The sequence below is a fragment of the Dendronephthya gigantea genome, unplaced genomic scaffold (assembly GCF_004324835.1).
Source record: "Dendronephthya gigantea isolate DGI-Jeju-01 unplaced genomic scaffold, DenGig_1.0 000012F, whole genome shotgun sequence".
Taxonomy (NCBI): Eukaryota; Metazoa; Cnidaria; class Anthozoa; order Malacalcyonacea; family Nephtheidae; genus Dendronephthya; species Dendronephthya gigantea.
Genome location: NW_021163022.1, coordinates 1,174,124 through 1,198,008, shown reverse-complemented (window position 1 = coordinate 1,198,008; position 23,885 = coordinate 1,174,124). Strand labels below are relative to the sequence as shown.

Genomic DNA, 23,885 nt, shown 5'->3' with positions numbered 1-23,885 from the left:
AATGCTTCTTCAGTTATCCAGTATTTGACGACCAAAAAATACTGTATATAACCAATAATAACCCCACCCATAACATCTGAGACATAGTGCCGACCCAAGACCACTCTTGATATGGAAACCAAAGCAGCCCAAATAAACCCCAACTTGATGTAAAATGAGTTTGTCAAGTAAGAAGTAAGCAACACAGCAACCATGACAACACGTGTGCTGTGCCCTGATGGAAATGAATACCTATCAACCGAAACTGTGGCAAACATATCATCTTTGTTATACACAGGTCTAGGCCTACGGACGAGCATCTTAAGTAGTCCAACGATCACAAGATCAATAAGTAGAGCCATAAGTAAATTGCAAAAGAACAGCCTCGTTTTGATATCAAGGCTTGTGTATATCATATATAAAGTCATAGTTATCCACGGAATTCCATGACCAGAGTACTCCAAGAGTTTTAAAAATAGTCTGATAAGACGAATCGCAATATTCTCTTCACTTTTGGCTTTGATAGATAAAACGTCTGAGACGTACCGATCCAGTGAAAGCAAACAATCTTTGTCTAATTGTGACATTGTGCAATAATTTCAAATGGAATTTGGCATAAAATAAGCTTTAAATCCTCGCAATCAAACTTCCAGAGACTGCCAATAGTCCACTTAACTTCAAGATATAGCAAAGACGCTCCGGAAAATAAATTATTTAAAATGAATGAATGAAAATAAGATTTGTTTTGATTTTATTTGGACTTTAGCCTGGACAAATATTTTTCTCTTACATGAAGTTGACCTGACCAACTTATTTTCCATCAATCAGGGCGCGTATTGCTAACACCATACCCCTTGCTGTATAAATATTTTCTAAAATAACCAGTCTGTAACTACTCCATAACCTTTTTTTGCAGTTACCACGAGTAAACTAAAAAATAAGAAAAATACTGTAACTTTTTTTTGAAGTGTTGGGAAGGCCTTGATAGAGACAGAGAAAGTTATAAATTTCTATGCATATCATTTTGAATGATACTATTGAATGTTCTTTTACTGGTGACAACATTCATTGACACGAGTTAACAGTGTCACACACAACATTGTCATTGATAGCAAAATATTTCATACAATTTTTGTACAATGTTATATTTTTTGAAATATTTTCACTACTATTATCAACGTATATATAGAAGAGAAGTCTTTCTTGACTTGTTCTAAACATCAGTAATTTTGTAAACGTGTTATCAGTTCTCAAAAACAATTAGCTAGGCCAATAATCTGTCAAATTATATAAAGGAATCTCGTACTCTACGATAATGCATGGAAACCGCAACAAAAATGGTAAACCTTCAGAAAGGGTAAGTCATTGTAGGTAAAACCAAAAGGTGTTGACAAAACTGTAGATTATGTAATACGCTGATATTGACACTGATTGCATGACAAATCAGTGAAATCACAGACAGACCAAAAGCTTTGTAGTAATGAATCTATGAGGAATTGCTGTTTCAGTAAACTTTTCAATCAGTGCTTTGAGAAGGAGTTTCATTTTGACTTGTTGGTTCATGTTTGTTTCATGTGAGAGTACAATCCATGTTGTTGTGTGGAATAATTTATTTTGTTTTTAATTTCAGGCATTTCTTTTAGTGTCAGATAGTGATGAAGATGAAGAAGAGCAAATGTAATAATTATAGATGAATGAGGCCCTGTTTACATGCAAATTAACCAAACAAGCCAAAACCAGGCCAGAGTTTTTGTCTTAATATTATTTATATATATACAATAGATTTTTGAATTGACATAGTTTGTTGACTCCATATTCGGTAAAAATACCCAGCAATCCATTAGAATTATTTCATGTTAATTATCAACCTGGTCTGGTTTTATTCTATCTGGTTTTGCATAGACAGGATGCCTCATTTTAAACTAACTTTTATTTATTAAAATTTTCACTACATATCTCCTTGTTCAACAACCTGGTTTCTGATACAGTTGTCTAAGTGATAGAAAGTTTTATCATATCCAAAATTTCAAATCATATGAAAAGTGTTATTTCTTCCATACTCCTTCCCTATAACTATCCTTCCCTACTATCTCATTGGATGTTAAACATTTGTATCCATACCAACCCTGACAAGGTGAATACACAATCACATTCATTACAGTTATTTACAGTGGTCTTCCATCTTCTAATTTCAGTGGTCTTCCGTCTGCCAGGCCAGCCTCGTCACGTCACAATAATCACAACAGTAACTCATCGGACAGTCAATTATCAAAAGTAAAAGAAGATATTCTAACTGTTACAAAGACAATGCAAAATAATATGAGCAAAGTTTTAGACAGGGGAACTAAATTAGATGATTTGCAGGATAAAACAGGTAATATATGAATGGTTGGGTACATGATGCACTACATGTTGTGCAAACTTCGTCACAGCAAATAATTTGCGAACACCTTAAACATTTCTCTACTGCATGCATTTGTTCCTTTTTGTGGTATAATGTGCAGCCACCATCCTGGCCATGCACACTTTCCGTAATCCATGATTTGGGCGAAACATTCATGCCTGAGTTCAGGCATCATCGTCATGAACTTATTAGCCTGCACGCTATGAACTTATTAGCTTTTATGCCAATGAACAAGATAAACTTTAATCATCCTTTTCTTTTAGCAGATTGTCTTGGCCAATGATAAAAGCCTTTTTATATTGTTTTTGTTGAGGCCTGGTTTCTCTATAGTTAATATGTAGTTTTACACCCTGCATGCCTTTTTTTGCAGAGGATTTAGATATGAGCGCCTTCAAATTCGTCCGCGGCTCAAGAAGGTTACAGAGAAAAATGTGGTGGCAAAATATGAAAGTAAGTGGGTTGGAATAAATAATACGTTTACAATAAAATATTCGACTAAACAGGTAATAATGACGTATCAAGCCGTGACGCCAGCAGGGAATTCTAGTTTCACGCCGAAAAATTTAAACTTCAAAATTTCGCGCCGTGACTATTAAGACCACATTTCTCTGTGTTACGGCTTGTTACGTCATTATGCATAAGGCCTATTATTATTGCTGAAAATCTTAATTTTGTTTTTTCTTCAGCTTAAATTATTATTTGGATTCATCTTTCTTGGTCTGCTTCTTGTTCTAATTGGTGAGTGAATTTATTGTCCTTCGCACTACTGCACGACTTGGATTTCATTTTAGATTAAATGCATTTTCCATTTTTTACCATTTCAGTATCATTGATTCTAAGACACAAGAAGAGCTGAGAAAAATTGACTAAAACGTAATCGCTCGTGTTGTGTTCATTTCTAATCCGTGAAAAGGTAAAACGTTTAATTGATATACAGAGATTGTTTTGGACGGACATAGCAGGCGAAATTCGCCAAAGATTTTAATGAACAATATGATAATATATGCATGAATAGTATATGAAGAATTATTTAGACCATTCAAGACAATTGCCGAAAGGAAATAAAACCACTGATCTTATGAGAGCGAAACAAGATATGTTTTTACGATATTAGTGTCTCTCGCAGCCTGTTCGCGGGTTCACTCTTGGCCCACAGGGTGCAAGTGGTGCACTTGGCTTTCCCTGAAGGCATGTCTAATGATATAAAGTAATGTTAAACAATGGAGTTGGGTTAGCTGTGTCGAGGAGGACGGCGAAAAGCTCAGTATAGGGGCATTACTTAATTTATAGCATTAGAGATGACTAAAGCCTAGGCTATGCAGTACTATATGGTACACTCGCTAAGGCTGTGTTTACAGGCCGGTAGCGTTTTCGAAAGTTGATGTTTCTTATCATTTGGACATTTTGTTTACATGGCCCAAGGGAAAATATTTTCAATATAATAAATCAGCTGCAATTCCTGTCAAGTAAATAGACAGTGTTTACATTTGGGGGAAATCGCAAATGAAAATGAAGGGAAACGTTACCGTGTGCACGTAGCCTTGAACTACTTCATCAAAGTGATGTAAATTAAAGAGAAAATTCAAATAAAGATAATATTCTGATGCAATATCCTAATGTCATCTTTCTACTGTTGCTAAAACACAAAATTTTCACTTCTTGCCAGGAATCCGCTTCTTGCCAGGAAATAAATAGAAAAATAATAATATATTATGTCAGTTTTTCATTTTCATCCCCACTTTTCGGCACATAAATAGAAACCAATGGCAATTTAATTAAACACGTGGCCCACTAAAATTTGCTCTAAGCTACTGCTTGCCGGAGTTGCTAGATAAATCTTTGCGCCGTACTGTAAAATCCAACAAAAGGCCACGAAAAAGGCAGGACAATTTACAAACTTCATGTTCCACAAAATATTGGGCTTCAAGCTTCCTTTGGTGTCCCCGGATAAGCTCCTATGGCAACAGCTGTTACACGTCAGCGTCATCTATCGATTCATCTGTCACCGTCTGGCTGGGGTCAAATTCAATTGTATTGAACTAATGATTTATTTAATCCCTTGCTGTATGACTTTATGTAAACAATGTCAGACTCGTTACCCAGTGTACAAAATTAAACATACGATGCTTCCAAATTGTTTTATTTATATTGTCAGTTGTTCAGTTGGTTCTCGTCAAGGCGTTTTTCTTGGGTTAAAAGGATGAAATATTATCTTACTATTTTTTACGTATAATATTGGCTTTGTGCTTCTGTTGACAGTCTCGGGATAATATAACTAGAGCCTAAAGTTTAATATGGTCGTCTGGTAACAATATATTGCTGTATATTTTGGGGGGCATTTTCATTTACCGTGTTTTCAATGGATTATGGTCGACACGTTACTTAAAGCTGGGTTGGTGATTATCTTGTATCTTGCTGGGCATTTTGACTGACATTTGTTTCTTATGTATGCCTCGTGCAGCATCTGTGGAATATGTGAAAAGTATTTACAAATTTGACCAACTTCATGCACGAAATTCTTTGCGAAAGATCTTTTAAAAAGAGCCTGTCTACCTTTTGGCTATTAATTAGGACGTTACTTGTGTATTTACGTTGGACTTGTATGTTTGTTAGGGCGAACAGTAAACTTTGTTCAACTAGTTAATTGGAATTTGGTTTCGCCAAAAAGCTCGGCTTTAAGCTCATAGCAGATTATTTATGCAATTTTTTACTTGGGCGTTAAGCTTTCGAAAGTGATCATTGACACATTAGAAGTCCCATATTGAAATAAGTATCGCCTCATTGGTTGATTTAAGAACTAAATTTGCGTATTTAGAGTCGGTATTAAGTCCGTTTACTCACTGTCTGCCAATACTTCATAAAATTAAACTGCTCTCGCTACAAGATATATAGCAATGTTTATGCGTTCAGGAAGAAAGTTAGATAAGGCACTAACGAGCTTGTTTAAGTTTGACAAGAACACTTCAGCGACGCTCGATCGTTTAGTGGGGGAAATACACGAGAATAAAGAGTTATGCTGTTATCAGTTTTTAAACCATCCCGGATCCGGAGAGATGCTTGCTGGGATAATGAAACTGGTCCACTCCAAGGACAGAAGGTAATGTATTTTATTACTATCTTGTACCTTCTAGCGCAATTACCACCCTAACAAGTAACAAGACCGATTTGTGGGCGTGGTTCGGTCAGTAACCACACGTTGTTGGATGGGTGAAAAATACTTTATTTTTGCCTTATTACGCGGGTTATTTTTCTGCGACTGATTCTGTCCAGTCAATGTATAACGTACATTTTTCATTCTATGTCAAATTTTGATGGTGTAGGCGTTACACAAAAGCTAAAAAAAATGAAGGCATGTCTGCACAGCTGCCGTCAAACGTGTTCCAGCTTTTCCTCGCGACTTGGCCAAGGATCTTTTCCACTCATCCAAAAATCTACTCGCTGCGAGTGCTTGCATTTATTAACTAAAATCAACACAAAAACATTTTTATTGGGTGCAAATCCTCGCAGATATCTATACTGAAACGAGAAACACGAGAAAGCAGAGAACAGCTGTCCGTACTCAAACTTGATCAAATTTAACTTGGTCTTGGTTGGCCAAAGTAGGCTGATTAAGGGTGACGCCAGGTTTGCGCCAGTACATTTTCGTGTTGGCACATATGCATATTATGCATGTTAGTAGCCATTTACCGACCTAATGGCCGTTCTAAATACTTTAATTAGCTCACCATCGTCGTTTATTTGCTCAATATTGAGTCTGTCATCAAGCAGTGGAGATTCTATTGAAATAATTGTATGAATGAAGCTTAAAAGATTTAGCATCCAAATTGTAAAGGATTGTATTTCTGTTAGCTTAATCCGAATTTCTTAATTCTTTAATTAATAAAAGTGGGGGTAAAAAGTGGTTCATTTCATGTACTTTATTTGACATTGTCACCATAACCGCAGTAATGAATTGCCAGGGATTTTCTTTAATGATTATTTGTATGTAAAGGACAGCTTTGATGCGTTGGAATGATCAAACATGTTGGTATAGGTTCGACTACCATTTGTAGTCCATACGTAGACATTTATTATGAAGTTCTCTTTAGGCAGACGTGCTTCCAGTTTACGTCTGCAGGGCTTCACCGGACGCTCAAATTCCAATCCATCTTGTTTCGTTTCACAGGATTGCTGGTAATGCGTCATATGTAATGGGATCGCTTGCGGAGACTCCATTAGGATGCAGCAGAATAGTTCGTATATGTATGACGTCATCAGAGGAAGAAAACAGTCGAGTCCTTAAGAGTCTGACGTCAATGTTAGACATATCAGATACAGATCAAGAGACTGTACTCAATGCAGCTGGAACGTTAGGAACTTTAGTGAGTTACTGGTTATGTGTATTTCATATGGAATATCTTTTTCGATTTTATTGCACGCTTCCTCGATTGAGCTCGTTCCTATGTTTTCTTTTAACTAAAAAGCCCTGGTTACCAGAATGGTTTTGTCTTTAGCATATAACGCTCGGACGACGCGGAATTCTATTTGTAATCGAATCGAGAACACAAAAGAATTTGAGAAAAAAATTCGTTTCAGAAGATATGCATGAATACTGCCTTACTGATCTCTCTAGTTTTTTCCTTAATCTTTATGAATCATTGAATAAATCCTGTTATCGTAATAAAACATTCATACAGTACATTACAAAAGACCCTAAAGTAGTTAGAGTATTTGAAAAAAAACAGATTCCCTGATGATATTGATATTCTCCACCAGTTTTTCATATGTTGAACGTTTACTATTGTTAGGCTGAAAATGAAGATGGTAGATTATGGTTGTTACGTCAGGCTGAGTTGAATGAAACAATTGATAAAGTATCAACACTGTTATCTTATGAAGATAATTGGATCGCAAGTAACGCTGCTTTGGTTCTCGCAAGGTGATTCAAAATTCCACATCTCACGAAACACCTCTGCATGCACACTGATAACGTTTTATAATATGTAGATTGACGATATCTGAAGAAGGTTGCGCCCGAATCCTCAACCATCCTCACTCTACGAACATTTTGACTCAGTTGATCAAATCTCTCCAAAAGGATAATGAAGGTTATTATTCCGGAATGCTCCAAGCAGTTCATATTTCTTGTCAAATAAAATATTGTTCAATTGTTTTAAATCATATTCAGTTGGTGCTGGCATGAATGCTGCGTTCGCCACAGGACGCCTATGCGATTTACAAACGGGACGCGTCCGTCTTCTCAATCATGTAAATTCGAACTCAATGGTGAGCAAACTTATCATATTACTTTATTTGTGTTTTTGAAATACGTTACAGAATATGTTATTGATTATATTTCGAACCACGGTCAAATATGCTGCACTACATAAAAGACTTTGTGAGAAAAATTGACATAGGCTAGACCCTGAGTTGATACACTGTATTAATTAATTCAGTAATGCTGAAAGTAAGGATTGATTTTTTAACTTTTAGCTTGACAGTTTACTAAAGATGTTAAAAAGTGACGATATAGCTTGTCAAAAGAATGCTTGCTTCGCCATCAGTTGCTTAGCAACAAATACTCTTGGTCATTCTCGCTTATTAAGAAATGACTACATTCACCATTGGTTTTCGTCAATGCCAGAAATGTTGAATTCTAGTGACGAAGAATCCGTTTGGTTCGCCGCGATGTAAGTAAGGCTTGATTATGATAATTGGGTTTTTACACTTTTTTAACGCAGCAAGTATCATTAAGATAACCGCTGCTTTACCCTGGTTATTTGGACTTGATTTGCATGCACCAAAAAATTTCGGTCATCTGCAAGTATTGAACGCTTCCCGAGAAATACAGCAACCCGCGCAGTATGTAACATTGTGCAGGAAGCTAAGGTTTTACTTTGGTTCCACAGGACAGTTCATACGTTTGCCTGTCAGAAACCAGGAATTTTGGCGTTACGAAAAGATCCCGGAATTATCTCTGCTCTAATGGTGGGTAATATTGTCTTAAATTTTTCAAATAATTCAAAATGCTGATGTGCAGATTAGTCATTATATTCGAATGGTTTTGTTTAGGCACTTTACTTTTTTTAGAAATTGAGCGAGAAACCAGAATTAAGCGAAGACACTGCTACTGAAGTTAGCGCTGCTTTGGAGTTACTTGAAAAATTAACAAAACCTGATTCACCTGATGTTCAAGGTTTGTGGCATATTGGTTTTAGCTATTCATTCAATTTATTTGAACTGGAAGTTTTCAAATCAGTTAATACTTTTTTTCAGTTCAGAGTGCTTACGTTATTTCCGTGAAATGGGACAAGATATTTCCGAAGAGTGGATTGGAAGTTTGGTATGAACTGTACAGAGGTACATATGAAGTATGAAGTATAGATCTATCTCACTTTGTTTTTAATTTTCACTTATTTCCTATTTAATTAAGCCAGCCCTACCTCGTACAACCGGCCAAAGTCGTAAGATCGTATCCTATACACATTAACCACGCTTGCTCTTGTCAGCTACCTCAATCTGTAGCTCAGTGCATGGCAAGAGCATTGCACTTCCTGCCGAAGAACCTATAGTTGACTTTTTCCTTCAACTGTTCCTGGCTTGAATTTGAAGTGTGCATAATTCCACTCGAAATTAAGACCCTTTAAACCACTATAGTTTTTCTTGACCTTCTCGAAAAAGCAGAAACATTGCTTTGGCGAAAGCGTTTAATTTTTCGGGATTTTTTAATTTGTTTCTGGATTCATTTAGTACATTTTATTGCTTACATCTACAGATGATGAAATGATCTACGCGGGAGACGAGGATAGTTTCGTTGTTACTGATGCTCAACCTGTTACAAAATATTCGTTTCGACTTCGACACACAACAGAAGGCGATGAAAGTCCATTTAGTAATCCTGTCCAAGTAGAAACACCGGAGTCTGGTAATTTTCGATCTATATATTGCATGTCACAACGGCACGAGTCTTTTGTATCCGAGTCATTGTATGTTCTCTTTCCCCCAGCTACTTGGGGAGGCCAGGAAATGACTTAACAAAACTCTTTCGACTCTCGAGTCTAACCCCATGCCTATCATGGGTATTATTTAAAAAGGATACCCTCCTGATTTTTTATCCTCGCAGTACCCGGAGCACCATTATCACTGCTTTGCCTTAATCGCACAACATCGCAGTTAAAAGTGGCCTGGGAACCACCCATATTGACCAATGGTGTTTTAATGTGTTACCACGTGACAGTTAAAGGACGTAAAGGTAAGTGAATTCCTGTTTTTTGAAAAAGCTTTATTTCTTAGAAAATTTTATTCACACTTAATAATCATTCCAATTTCTTGTTTGGTCAACATGCGATAGTATCGTTGGCGCCATTTCAAGAAACTCAAGACACAAACTTCATCTTGTCTGGTCTTTTGCCTGGAACTGAATACAAATTTGAGGTATTAAATGATAACGGCAACTCCATAAACCGCTGCACTAGCAACAACGAAACATGAAATAAACTTATGTGTGTCTATTCTCCATTCAGGTGTACGCCGTAACAGGCCAAGGTCGAGGTGAACCTGCTATCCTACTGGTACATACGGTCGATCTGAGTAAGTCTAACTGTGCCTGAGTGTGCCAGTGCATGAAGTTATTATGGTGAATTGAACCATGTGTGTTTAAACCAAAACACATTTCAGGTCATCACGCTCCAGCGAAACCATCGCTCTCAGTTCTTGGTAGACACGAAATTCAAGTCGAGTGGGATACCCCTAAAGAACCGTTAAGCAGAATCACTAGTTATGAAGTTAAAGTAAATGGAGAGGTATATAGGACTAGTGAACATTTTTTCTGATGCATTAGAATATTTTTACTTATGTTTTGTTCATATAATTTATTATACGTTTCTTTAGACTGCTTTCAATGGTCTCGAACGTTCCTGCATTCTCCGACGTCTGCAGTCAGATACAGAATACACCGTCACGGTAAGATAGAGTACAGTCAATTATTCTGTATGTTTATCAAGGTGGTGGAAGGCGATGTATGTTGCAGCATCATTGTCTTTTTTACTCAACGTTTTCGAGTAAAGCGGTTAGAGAGGAAGGGGTAAATCCCGGGGCCTGGGATGGTAAAATTTAATAAGACTCAGTTCTCACTCGAAGACTCACTCAAAGCCCTGGTATGGGGACAGTTGCTTGAGGCTGCGAGGTCATGTCTCTCAAGGGCTGTGAGCATGCGCCGCTCTCGGGCGAAGGTTTTCTCTCGCGGGAAATGCTAACCCAACTTCAGTCAATAACTACAAAGACCACAAGTCCACAGGTGGTACATAGAGCGACATTAGGAAAAACAGGGCAAATTGTGCTAATATAATAGATTTAGCAGAGACATCACGAGATGCATTGCGTTACAACAAATTATCCATGCAAGTGAAAAACGTGCAGATAAGGCTATATGACAGAAAGTCAGAAACACTCCTTTCTTAGGTAAGTGCGTGGACAAATGAAGGAAGATGTGAAAGTGTTTCTAGCAAAAGACGAACAAACAGAGATATCACAAGTATGAACACTTGTAAATTCATTTTTGGAAGCATCCATACATTTTTCCAAATGCTGATATCTCTAAAAAAGTGCTTGATTATGAAACTGTGTTCCTCTAATAGTTCCCGGGTCAAGAAGACCTCCGTTATATCCCTTTCAGAAGAAAGCAAACGGTAAAAATAAGGAAGGTAATATCGCAATTTTTTATTCAATATTTTATTCAATTGTTGTTTCGACGAATCACCAGTCAATTGACTAAGAATCTATTTTAATTCCAGGAAAAGAATGATGCACGCACTTGGTGCAGTACTTCATATAGCTACAATACTTCGTCTTCATCAATCACGTCATAGTATTATACCTAAAAATCTACTATTCAGTCATAGCTAGGTATTCGGTTGTCTAGTTCTAAGCGATGGCTTTATTTTCACGTAAAAGTCCTCAAGTTTGGCTTCACCTGTTCAAAGTGTACTGCACTTTGGTGCATGTCTGATTTGGAAACGAACTGAAGGGCACGGAGCGCTTTTTTTTTGCAATTTACTGGATAAAAGACTTATAACGGAACTGCCAGTACGTATACCGAATTCCATGGTGGACAACATACATTCGAGTTGGGTTCATTTCTTATTCTGTGTTTCACAATCGAATGAATGCATTGTTGAGAATGCAGATGCTTCATCTGAAAGTCGTTTCGACTTTCCCTGGTCAACATTTCCACATTTCAAGGTTCTACATCCATATTCTCTGTTGATATGTGCGATATTAAACCTCCTATACGCCATACGTAACATGTAAAAAGTGGAAACGTTTTTGATAAATGTAGTACGGAGTCCTCCAGTGTTGCCAATAAAGTTTTAGATACTATAAAGTAAAAGAAAAATGAGAAAATGCTTTATATCAGTGCCATACCTAATTCAGTTTTTCACCGCCACCGTCTATGATTTTCTGACTGTAGTCCCAGGCCCCGGCCTCACAGCTCGACATTTACCTGAATCTAACGAGTCGCTGTCTTTTGCTTTTAACAATATGCTTTCAATACACCACAAGATGTAATATATACTCTTATATTTCTCAAGGTTTTCTTGCAACGCCATTGGATCTTAAAATCAGATTTAATAAAATGAAATAGCTTTTTTAGCTTAGTTGTATTCAGTGGCAAAAGAGGCGGTTAGAACGGAACAATTTTCTTTCAGTAGTCAGTAGTTTAGAAACGCAAAACAATAGAGATTCATTAACATTTGTCATGATGTAAACTTACAAATCCTTGGTAATCATTTCATCAATGTAGAATGCATACCTTGTGATATGACTCTTAGAGTTTCAGAGAAGGCTACCAGTTGTTCAGTCAATTTGGAAAGGATCAATTTTATGATCTTCTTGTGCGAAGCTAGACGTATAATTAGTTTCGAATACTTGGTTAGATTTAAATTCTATAAAAGAGAAAACCTGTCTAAAATAAAGCTGGACGGGAACCTGCGGGGGTGTGTATTTAGCGTCATCTGCCAGACAGATTTTCATTGAACGAGATTGTTTTTACGAATGGCCGTTTTCACACTAGAGACGCATCATGCGTCTTCTCTGGTTATTCGTTTTCAGTATAAAGACGGATAACAAACGCATAATACGTTCAGACGATTAATGTTCAGTTTTTCGTCCCAGAGACGCATAATCAACGATAGTTCGTCTAGACAGATAATATCATAATGCGTCTGCCCGTGTGAAGACGGCACATGTACAAATAATTCTGGAAAATGAGACAGTGATAAAATAAACCAGAAATTCTAATGTAATCTATTCGCGCGGGTTTCCATTTCGACTTATTCGTCTGGGGCTGGCTGTTCGAAAGGCGTTTAGCTTAAACGGTGGATAAGTTCAAAATGGAAATCACAATTATCTATTTATTGAACAGCTGACCCGAAATATTTCGATGTAAATAGCGGCTAATTGTCAATGAAAGTACACATTTAATGCATAAGATGCAGATTTGTCATTCACAAGATATATGACAGTAATTTTAAACTTTGGCTTATTCACCGTTTAAGCTAAACGCCTTTCGAACAACAGGCCCCTGATTATTTGTCCCGCCTTTATATACTAGACAAAAAATATTGAAGACGCATTATGCATCTCTAGTGTGAAAACGGCCAATGATAGGAAATACAACCCATCGGCATCGCGTCTAAGTTAAGGGGGCGATAAGTCAGGCAATTTGTACGCCAGAGTCAACTTCTGCTAAAATGAGAGTCGAAGTAAAATACATACACTGCTACAAATTTCGTGGTTCATAACTGCCAATATTATTTCATCGGCAAAATTAAGCACTGTTTCAACAGGTTGTGAGCCTTTCGGATCCATATCAAGAATTCCTATGATAGAAAAAGTCAAAATTATGAAGCATACATAGAGACATGCAGTTCTTTCAAGAGAAACTGAAGTAAACTGTGAACAAGTGACAATATTATATATGTTTAACACTTTGATCGCCAGAGATTTTCGTTTTTTGATCGACTATAACTTGTCGATCTGGCTAGAGCACTAGCAGTGAAAGTGTTAATAATACTTTATGGGTAGTATTTGCGACAATTCATCAGAAATGAAAATTTTATGAAAACGTTTGAATGGTTACAATGAATCACACCTATTCTTTACCTATTAAACTATCCACACAACATTCAGGAATACATGTTTCAGCGAAGCCATTTTCGTGAATTCTTTCTTTCAATACTGTAAAGAGAATTGGAGAAAATAATGAATTTAATATAGATGAATAAAGTAAAATATGTTGTCTATATTCACTGCTTGCTTGCCTGTGACAGCTTGAATGACTGTTGTGAAGAGATGATGCGATAGTTGAGTGTCTTTTAACATGTTTTCTGATCGAGGAGCATTCCATAGTGATACAACTGAAGCCGGTAATGGAATAAAAAGAATAGAAAAACAAATTTGGCGGAATGTTAGAATATGAATGTCCTAGGATTCTGAATATGCATGAATGTCCTAGACCTTGGACTATAGGTTCACTATACTTACGACTTTTCAAGAAATTTGCATGTCTATCTCCTAAATCTCCGCATTGACGTTCCTCGAATTTTGATTCACTAGAGCTTGGCGGGGTCAAACATTCAGATATTTCAATGTCTGCTGTGTATGTGTCTATAAAGTCATAAACTCGTGGTATTCATATGATTACAAAATAAAAATTTTAGGACCCGGACATGACGACCCGCACGGCCTGGAAAAAGCAACTTTTGCGGATTGAATCCGCAAAAGTCAGGAAATCAGAGCGCATTATCTCATTAAATATAATTGCAAAAACTGTCATCAATCCACTATTAGTTTCATTACTCGCAGTAGGTACTCGGTTGAAATTCTATTATTAACAAGTTATTAATTTAAAAATGCTCGCTGCGTGAAGCTATAAGGCAGTGCGGAATAAGTATCAACGCATATAGAAAGGGAGTCAAATATCTTACCCTGTCAAAGCAATTTTCTCAGTACTGCTTTCGCTATTACTAAAATCCTAGTCATTCCACTGTAACAGCCATACAATAAGGCCAATGTCTGTATACAATAAAATCCGGTAGCTGCATGCGGGGGAACTTTTTTCCTTGCCACTTTTTCCTTAACAAGTTCTGTTGATCACGTATAGGACAAAAAATTTTTTCGGGCCTTGTATAAAGTCGCTACCGCAAAATGTCTGTCTACATGAGACTGTAGTTTAGTGGACATCAGTAGCACCAGTACAGTAGCTGCTGTTTTAATTTAAAATTTTTTAGGCTCATTTGTATTGGTGGGAAAAGAAATTTGGAAGGTTGAGGTTTGGGGTTATGGTTAGGGCTAAGATCAGTGTAAGGAAAGGACAAGGGTCAGTTTCACAAACATAACTATTCCATTATTAAAACATTATCCACAATAAATTGATTGCATTATAACAGTACCCTTAAAATATCACATTAAAATAACTGGTCTTTGATAGAGAAAACAACAAATAAGATCACTTACACTGTATTGCATCTGTCAGATTGTAATGATTTTGCAAATTGGTTCAGAATAAGACTTACAATGAGCATTAATTTATAAGGACAAGAGAATATGATGGCAAATATAATTATAGTATTAAATAAATTAGTACATGCACCCTGTGCGAAATTATATGTTACATTGACTTTATACACAAATGTTTGTCTTTGATCAGATATGCTGTGCAATAATTGTGATACGACTCTTAGTTTCAACTGATTAAGCAAAGATGACTACATCTTCTTAATCTGTCAGCAAAAGATGACTGCATCTTTCTGACACAAGAGTGTCCACTAAAAGAATTCTCACAATTTTTATACTGTACAACAGCAATATATTTTTTATGTCTTGAACAGTAGTTGATGGTAAAATTATAATATATATATTGGAGTTTTCTAGGTACTTTTTATTTAGATAAAATTTGCTGTGTAATATAACCATCAGAAAACTTTCAGCTTCAACTGATTAAGCAAAGATGACTACATCTTCTTAATCTGTCAGCAAAAGATGACTGCATCTTTCTGACACAAGAGTGTCCACTAAAAGAATTCTCACAATTTTTATACTGTACAACAGCAATATATTTTTTATGTCTTGAACAGTACTTGATGGTAAAATTATAATATATATATTGGAGTTTTCAAGCTACTCTCATTTAGATATAACTTGCTGTGTAATAACCATCAGAAAACTTTTAGTTTCAACTGAATAAGCAAAGATGACTACATCTTCTTAATCTGTCAGCAAAAGATGACTGCATCTTTCTGACACAAGAGTGTCCACTGAAAGAATTCTCACAATTTTTATACTGTACAACAGCAATATATTTTTTATGTCTTGAATACTAAAATTATTTTATGGTATAATCTATTGTGAAATTAGAGTAAAAGTTTACCTCTCAATTAGTATTTATATATGCATTCTTAGTAAGGTAGAAAAATGCATTTAGTGATTATACATTATTGTTTACATACTCTCTGAAATAAACAATGGAGACATTTGTAAATCCTACCGGTGATGGTACAGAAACATCATTGATTTCCTCAAAGTGGCGCTTTGTGGTGTTACTTCATTCGATTTAATGATAGCGCTAGAAGGCGCGCGCGGCATGTAATTTTGGCGGGAGATTGAACCGGTATGGATTTGTCTAGTTTATTTAGACATTCTCGAGCGCGAGCATAGAAGATTCAAGATTGATATGTCTTTCCATTCGAACGGACGTGGCTCTAGGTCGTTTTCTGTTGATGTTGTTTGATGGCTGTTTGCCGTCGCGGTCTCTGAAATCAGCGATATTAACCTTTTGTACTTCGCTGGAGAACAATCAGAATGTCGCGCTTCCTTCGTGCTTTCCACCAGATTTCAGATATCCAAAAAGCAAGTCATTGTACGCATACCAATTCTTGCTATAGTCTAAGCAATGCAAATATACTCGATAGTACATTTCGCAAGTTGAATTGACTAGTCGCGCTCAAGCGGCTCAACAACTTCGCGGTTTTAGTTAAAAATTGGCGCGCGTTTGCCTTTATAACTCCTAAATGCGGCGTTGACAATCGTGTTTAGCTATTAAGAATTAATAAATTATTAGCCAGATCGAGTATCAAATTACACTTGCGCGAAATAAAGGAGCAAGTTAATTCAATTTCTACATGTCAACCCTCAAACACCTACCAAACAGATGCCATGGGAACGAACACTTTTTGCCTTAATTTTTTCACACATTGTGCGGGTCCTCATGATAGCCATAGAAACGTAAATTCGGGGATGAGAGTTATTGAAAAAGTTTCCAACATTCGGTTTTTCTCCCTGAGGTGTTCTATGGTTCTACGTAGCTACACACCTTCAGTATTATTTGAGAATGCATTATTTTTCAATTTTGCTTTAATCAACTCCTCTTTGACCGATAACAACTCTACTTCTAGCCCCTGAAACTAAGGAAAACTGAATGAATTCTGTGTATAGGTTAGGGTTTAAATATAAATCTGAGACTTCAATGACAATATGGCTGAAGTACTTTCAATTTCCATTGTTCAGCATTTCCTGTCAGTTTGCTATTCAGGACCTGTGCATAAACCTTTCCACTTATGTGTTTTGGTTTTGTTCTGATTACTGATATAGCCTAAAAACAAAAAAATATTTACGGGCAAAACTTCTGTATAAAACTAAAATTTGTCAGCATGCAATATAAGGCCTATACCAGTGCTGTTTTCATGATGTCTTCAAAATATTTTTCCATAACTTCTGGCAAGATTCGCATTTGTTTGTCCATGCCGACGATGGCTTCAGGACACACTGAGACTATTAATAGCGAATTTTCACAACTTTCATTGGTATTCTGTTGATGAAAACAATAAAGACTTTTTGATATTTCTAATATTCTGCAAAAATAAAGAGAAAGTTGAAAAATCAAAAACGCAAGAGTAAAAAATTATAAAAATACCTGTTTTGAACGGTTATAAAAAATAGACAAAAGTCATTGAAACTTCCACGTGGAATAACTAAAATTCCTTAGTGATACAGTCATCTTTGATACAGTGGTTCCGCCTGTGCCTGTGGTTGCATGTTTAGTAATTTTTAAATTATTTTAATCTGAAAGTAACTGAAACACAATGGCACAACGTTCTATAACTGCAAGACAAACTATCCTTGCGTCTTGCGAAATGCCTGCGAGACAAAGGTTTCTAGAAGTTTTGGTCTTTTCATTCTAATCTCTATGCAGGCAAAAGCCATGAGGCCAAAGCGTGCAAAAGCACAAAAATATCTTGGATGGATGATGGATTACTTATTTATCCCTTAATAGCTTTTATACAACTGAGGTAACTGAGGTCTGGGATCGCTTGTACCAGGGCGCCTATATATGAGCGACTAGTGTAGGGTCAGTCAGTTCCGTGAGCTGGTGCCGCTGTGCCAGTGGCCATTCAATGGAAATATTGTCTAATTTTGTCTGAAATTACACAATAATTGCACTGATGTGGAATTTAGAAAATGCGATGGCATTAAGAGATTTTTCATACCTTTAATTCGTCTCTGATGATAATTGCATCCGAGATATCATAAAAAGTGTGGTTTAGCCCACGCGTTTCGCGTGAACGACACGCAGCTATCGGATGTGGTATAAAGATTTGAGAATAAAAATCACAACAAAGACAAAAATATGGCTTGTGGTCGGTAGCATATTTGTAAGAGTCGTTTTCCGCTTGTTTCGCGTCCAAGACAACAAGGTCATGGGGGGAAATACAAGTAAACTCTCTGCTGAAGAAATCAAAGAGCTGCAAAAATCCACATACTGTACGTAAATACTTTTTATCGTTTATACTCGTTTTGAATCTGTTGCATGCTTGATTGTGCTCTAGTGTAGCGTACCCGAGCATTCATTGCGATCGTTTGTTGTGTAACAGCTATTCTCTATACATATTCTCTCTTTTTTATTTCAGTTGATAAGAAAGAACTTCAGAAATGGTACGGATCCTTGTGTGTTTGTAGCTTAACGCCTTAAACGTTGTAGGGATGCATCTGTCAAACGTTTATTTATTGACTTGCCTATAACATGTATTGAATGTGGTCAAAGCGCACATAATTTTGTCTTTTAACATTTTTTAAAAGCTTGTTTAAGCTGTGCGTTATTTTATTCCTTAGGTACCGTGATTTTATGAAAGATTGTCCGTCCGGAGAATTAAAACAGGAGGTATATAGAACATAATAATTTTTTGCAAGTTCCAAAACATGTCATCGGAATATACTTGAGAATCGATTTTTCGAAAAAAGCAATTTAAACGGGACATTATTGCATAACGTGCTGTGTCATCTTGACCAATCTTGTTCACGTTTGAAGTTAATTTCTTGTAAAACATGTAAACATATTTTATTGCACGAGCTGAATCTAAATTCTTACAAAAGCTCAGAGGGAAACTTTGTTCATACACAGGTTTATATACGCTTCTTGTATTGTCAAAGCAGTGCCGGAAATGAGTTATTTATTTGAGTTATTAATAATAACACCAGGATCCCTTTACATAATTTTCCAGCTTTTTATAGGAAATTTTATTTGTATGAAAAGGAGGGGCATAAGTAGGGATAGGTGCTGCCGTTCTGTTGAAAAATGTCCAAATATAGGAGAAATTCATGCTGCCCAATTGTCTGTGAGAAGCATCTGATAAAGGATATCTATTGCTAATGCATGCACATAAACGATTAGTTTGAAATCCACTATATTGCAAACTTATAAATTTATTTTATCAGAAACTTTCAGATTGAGCATAAAATGAAGATGTATGTGCACAAAATTTAAGGTTATAATCATTATGTAATAATAGTACTCTTCCATAAGTGAGAAATTGAAAATACTAGAGGTTGGCCATATATATGCAATACATTTGAAAGTGCTTCTGTATTAATTAAAGTAAAAAACGTACTCAACATAAACATGTTTCCAAGTGACATTTTGTGTTATAAAGAAACTGAATATGTTTACATTCAAAAATAAAATTTATTGGAGTATTTTTGAAAATATTTCTTAAACTGTTAAACTTGTCCTTACTAGTTCTTAGTTAAAAGAATCTTTGCCCTTTTTGTTGAGCTGCAATTAATCCTTGTCAAAAATTATTTGCGATATGCTAGTATTCTGAGCATCTTTTAATAATAAATTTTTAATCACCATACAAGCCATTCATATATTATCTGCCACCTTAGTTTTTTGTGTGTTTTTTGTTAGTTTTTTAGTAAAAACCTGTTCTTTTGTGCAATTTTGATGTATGTTATCGTTTGTTTTATCACTGTGTTGATTGCAAAATATGTGATGGCAGGAACATTTAAATTTTTAAAATTCGAAATTAGTTCCTCAATGTTAAAGCTAGCAGGTGTAACGAAATCTGATAATAGAAGCTAACAACTACTGAATAAATGCATGCAATTAAGGTGTCTTTTGTTGTTTATCAAGAAAAAGGGAATGCACTGTAAATTTTTTAAGTTTAAAAGATGAAGTGACTATTTTCAAACATTGTGGTATAGTAAATATCATATTAACTCATTATCATAGCATTTTAACAGGTAAGCATACATTAATTCCTTTATGTTCTAGCAACAGTCAAGAAACGTATTTAATTAACATGTGGTTTTGGAAAGGATAATACTGTCATTAATATAGAAAGTTGAAAATTCTTCAAACATGAGGGGATTTTGAGAGTAAATTTTGATACTATTGTTTCAATATGTGTGAATATTTAAAGGACAGTCACATGTGCAGTATTTTATCAAATATATTTTATCAATTTATATTTAAACTTATTGCCTATATCTTTAGCTGTGTCTCTATTTTCATTTCCAACCATGTCTACATCAACTGGAGATTAGCAATCATGAACCAAACTTAAATGCTGATCCTACTCTGTAAAATCCGTGGGATTCACCCACTACATGAATTTTTTTATCCGAGTATACATATAAGTAGATATATATAGAGAGGGCAATTCCTAATGGCAAGCATATCAAAAACTGCAGTTGTATGCCTTAATTGTACATAGTATTTCTCACATTTTAAACATGAATTGATGCTAACAGCATCAGTTTTATATTGTATATGATACCAAAAAGGTAAATTTGTTAATTTTGTTTGAAATTTCAGGAATTTCAGAAAATATACCAACAGTTTTTTCCATTTGGTAATCCAACACATTTTTCCCAGTTTGTGTTCAAAGTTTTTGATAGAGATGCGGTGAGCAATATAAAATTGTGTGTATTATATGCAATATTTGATAAAGTGGTACCCACATTATATCTATATCAGCACACACTGGTGCACAGTAGTCAAAGTAGCTGAACATGCACTATTACTATAACAGGTAAAAATGAGAATATAGGAGACTTTTGCTTCTGATATTTGTCGCTGTAATTTATTATTTTTTTAATGAATTGTTGCTAACATTCTCTTTTTGGAAAAACCGGAATAATTAAGTCTGCCAATTAATCATTAAAAAACTTCGACATTTGAAATAGAGTAAATTAATTATTGCAACATGTTATAGATCTAAAAAAGGAAATTATTTTCGCTGCAATGTAATTTCTCTATTGATTCCTTTGTCTTAGGATGGTTCAATCAGCTTTGCTGAATTTATCACAGCATTATCCATCACATCTAGAGGAAGCTTAGATGAAAAGTTAGAGTGTAAGCATTTTTTAAAATTATTTTGAAGCCCTATAGAGCTATTCCAAAAAGAGCAAGAGGCCTGTTACTCGAGAACGAGGCCAGTCAGATTTTCTGCTGTCAAAATTTCAAAATCATTTTTATGTTTCTAAATTTTGACTGTGAAAACCTTTGTGTAGCTTACAACAGGTCCAGCTAAAAAGTGAGAAAATAAACAAATGACTTCAACAGTAAAAATCTGACTAGCCTCGTCTTCGCATAACTCGAAACAGGCATCTTGCTCTTTTTTGAAAAGGTCTATGAATGCATACATGAATTGGAGAGTTTTAAAGAGAGCAATACTTGTATTTAACACAAGTGAATGAAGTAATCATAATTCATTAATGGAATATAAAAAAATTTTAGGGGCCTTTTCACTGTATGACTTGGACAGGGATGGTTACATTACCAGGCCAGAAATGCTGCAAATAGTTGAAGCCATTTATTGCATGGTGGTAGGTTTTGAAGATAATTGTCACTATGCTTAATAAATGTGTTATAAAACTATGAAATATATTAATAGAAATATTTTTTGCATGGCTGTATTCCCTTTGCAATTCCTGTTCATGCTATTCTGACATGTATGTTTGCTCTTTTGAATAATTGGATGGTTTTATTTGAAGAATTGCCCTAAAGTGGAACTGATCAATAGCAAAATCCCTCCCAAAAAATGAGCTTGCTATATTTTAATTCTAAGTATGTGGGCTAATAAAAGTATTTTACTCCTACAGGGTAATTTAGCCAATTTACCACAAGATGAAGATACTCCAGAAAAAAGAGTTGAAAAAATATTCAAACAAATGGACAAAGTAGGTTTAACGGCTGATCAAGTTCCTAGTTTTAGTGTGACGTGATATGGGAAACATCTTTTTTTAAAATTTTCAAATCTTAAGTTTGAAGCATCGTTGATTAATATACTTTAAAATCGTTGATTAATATACTTTACTAAAGTTTAAAAAAATAATAATGGTGTTGTTGTTACAGAATAAGGACGGTAAACTGACGATGGAAGAGTTTCGAGAAGGATCAAAATGTGATCCATGGATTGTTCAAGCATTAGCAATAGATCTACCTCAAGATATTGATCAACCAGTGACGGAAGGCTAGCGGAATATGAAGCTGAGGTAATCTGTTAAGCCACAGTAGGTATATCTACGAATTCTTAATTTGATAATCAGCTCACTGATTACTTAAAAAACCTAACGGATTTCAATGACAACTACCATAAATGTCGTCGTTTTGATCTAAAAATATAATATCACAATTAGTTCTTAGCTGTTACGATCAGATGACGGTGACATCCGTAATTTTTAATTTCCTATTCAGTCACGTATTTGATGCATGTCTATTTGGTATCTAGCTAACAAGAATTTTTTTGTTCAAACTCTCACGTTTCAATATCGTCATGCATACATGTACATTTGTCATAGATGATTAAGATTTGTGTAGACCCTTTCCAAGAGCCCTCTTAGCTAGTTGTTTTAAACAATACCACTTGTAACAGATATTGAGTGGTCTGAGGGGTCTTGTCTGGACTGTCACTCTACCCCTGTCTCGTATAGATAACACTTTAAAAATTAATTTTATGTGTTTACTTCCATTTTTAAGATCCCGTGAAGGATCGTCATATTTATTCAAATTAATCTATTTAAGTAACGACACAATTGCATTGGAAGTATTAATATTCCCATAACGAATGAACTATATATATATGGACTCTTAAAACACATTGCACTTGTCCTAAAAACTGCTGGACATTTTAAATGTAAAATTGGTACGGATATTATGTGATGGTATACATAGGACTTCCCTTTGCAAAACTATTTTATGTAGTAACCTTAATCAGGAACACTGTAGACGTACTATATTGTTGAACTTGCAATTTTTAAACGAAATTCCATCAACATTTTATGAATTATTGGTCGCCTTAAAAAAATGTTCTTGAAATGAGCAGCAAAAATTTTACATAATAGTTCCATGTAGGGAACATGCTGTTATCAAAATATGATTCAAATTAAGATGAGATTTAAAAAAAAAAAAATAACCGGCATGTTTCTGATATGCGCGCACGTCTTCATATGATGAGGATTGGATTTCGTTGCTTTTTAATGTTGTATTTATAACTGATATATATTTAAAGTATATAAAATAGGAGTTACCATATTATAAAATATGTTGTAGCTATAGTGTAGAGTATTATAATATGTAAATGTTACGATATTCTTACTAAGTTAAATAAAATAGTGTCAAATTTTTAAATCACACGACTGAAAAGCGTTAAATTTCGGATTAACTCGTAATCGGTTTTCATTCTCAACATAGCAATCAAGTTATGTACATTACAGAGTGTAGTGTACTCGGTAGTGTCCAGCACCTTTGATCTTTCACTAACCTTTAATTTGATTGATCGAAAGGAATATACTACTCTGTTAGCATTTTTACTAGGATTTCTAGTTGATCGATCAGGAGGAAGTTTTAAAGTTTTAAAAAGATCCATACAGGTATCATTGGTGAGGTTAGAGTCCAGAAAAACACGGTTGAATTAGGTTCTTGTGTTTTAATGAGGTGTGTATGGCAAACTTTCCGATGATCTTTGTTTGATGCAACAATGGCCTGGGGCGAGCATCTTCATTTCTTTATTCGCTCAGGAAATCTCTTCTTTTCGTCGAATCTGTTGTGATATTTGTGTCTTGTAACTCTTGTTTCATTTCAGAAACAGAAAATCACAAGAGGGGGTCTGGTTATGAGAATCGTCCTGTTGTTCTTGCTTTTGGCTGACCTCAATAGAGGTGAATAAATATATATTAATCTATC

General features: G+C 35.3%; 4 protein-coding genes across 6 annotated transcripts; 3 read left to right on the top strand and 1 right to left on the bottom strand.

The window, feature by feature from the left end:
• The first annotated feature begins 1,031 nt into the window (after positions 1-1,031).
• LOC114519194 (synaptobrevin homolog 1-like) lies at positions 1,032-4,063 on the top strand. Its single transcript, XM_028539284.1, has 6 exons — positions 1,032-1,336; positions 1,610-1,656; positions 2,175-2,353; positions 2,754-2,833; positions 3,070-3,121; positions 3,208-4,063. The coding sequence occupies exons 1-6, from the start codon at positions 1,295-1,297 to the stop codon at positions 3,237-3,239; spliced, it is 432 nt and encodes a 143-aa protein (XP_028395085.1). The 5' UTR covers positions 1,032-1,294; the 3' UTR covers positions 3,240-4,063.
• Positions 4,064-4,478: 415 nt separating this feature from the next.
• Positions 4,479-11,771, top strand: LOC114519192. Its single transcript, XM_028539279.1, has 18 exons — positions 4,479-5,480; positions 6,549-6,744; positions 7,171-7,301; positions 7,370-7,470; positions 7,551-7,648; positions 7,856-8,052; positions 8,272-8,350; positions 8,453-8,558; positions 8,639-8,722; positions 9,138-9,287; positions 9,486-9,614; positions 9,714-9,796; positions 9,886-9,952; positions 10,040-10,164; positions 10,253-10,324; positions 10,823-10,895; positions 10,999-11,064; positions 11,155-11,771. Exons 1-18 carry the CDS (start codon positions 5,278-5,280, stop codon positions 11,163-11,165), a joined length of 1,971 nt encoding a protein of 656 aa, XP_028395080.1. The 5' UTR covers positions 4,479-5,277; the 3' UTR covers positions 11,166-11,771.
• LOC114519016 (meiosis-specific protein MEI4-like) lies at positions 11,579-17,162 on the bottom strand. The gene is made up of 9 exons (XM_028539072.1): positions 17,091-17,162; positions 16,908-17,012; positions 16,734-16,824; positions 13,907-14,029; positions 13,526-13,600; positions 13,139-13,242; positions 12,174-12,306; positions 11,865-11,975; positions 11,579-11,737 (listed from the first exon to the last, which is right to left on the bottom strand). The coding sequence occupies exons 1-9, from the start codon at positions 17,160-17,162 to the stop codon at positions 11,598-11,600; spliced, it is 954 nt and encodes a 317-aa protein (XP_028394873.1). The 3' UTR covers positions 11,579-11,597.
• An 831-nt stretch (positions 17,163-17,993) lies between these two features.
• LOC114519193 (neuronal calcium sensor 1-like) lies at positions 17,994-23,315 on the top strand. 3 transcript variants are annotated; one of them, XM_028539283.1, is made up of 9 exons: positions 17,994-18,181; positions 18,328-18,352; positions 18,530-18,578; positions 20,514-20,603; positions 20,975-21,053; positions 21,438-21,526; positions 21,803-21,880; positions 22,056-22,213; positions 22,680-23,315. In XM_028539283.1, the coding sequence occupies exons 1-8, from the start codon at positions 18,001-18,003 to the stop codon at positions 22,176-22,178; spliced, it is 714 nt and encodes a 237-aa protein (XP_028395084.1). In that variant the 5' UTR covers positions 17,994-18,000; the 3' UTR covers positions 22,179-22,213; positions 22,680-23,315. The 3 variants fall into 3 exon arrangements, with proteins under 3 accessions (XP_028395084.1, XP_028395083.1, XP_028395081.1); XM_028539282.1 differs by having other exon boundaries at positions 22,056-22,217; XM_028539280.1 differs by having other exon boundaries at positions 17,995-18,181; positions 22,056-22,195.
• The last annotated feature ends 570 nt before the right edge of the window (positions 23,316-23,885 follow it).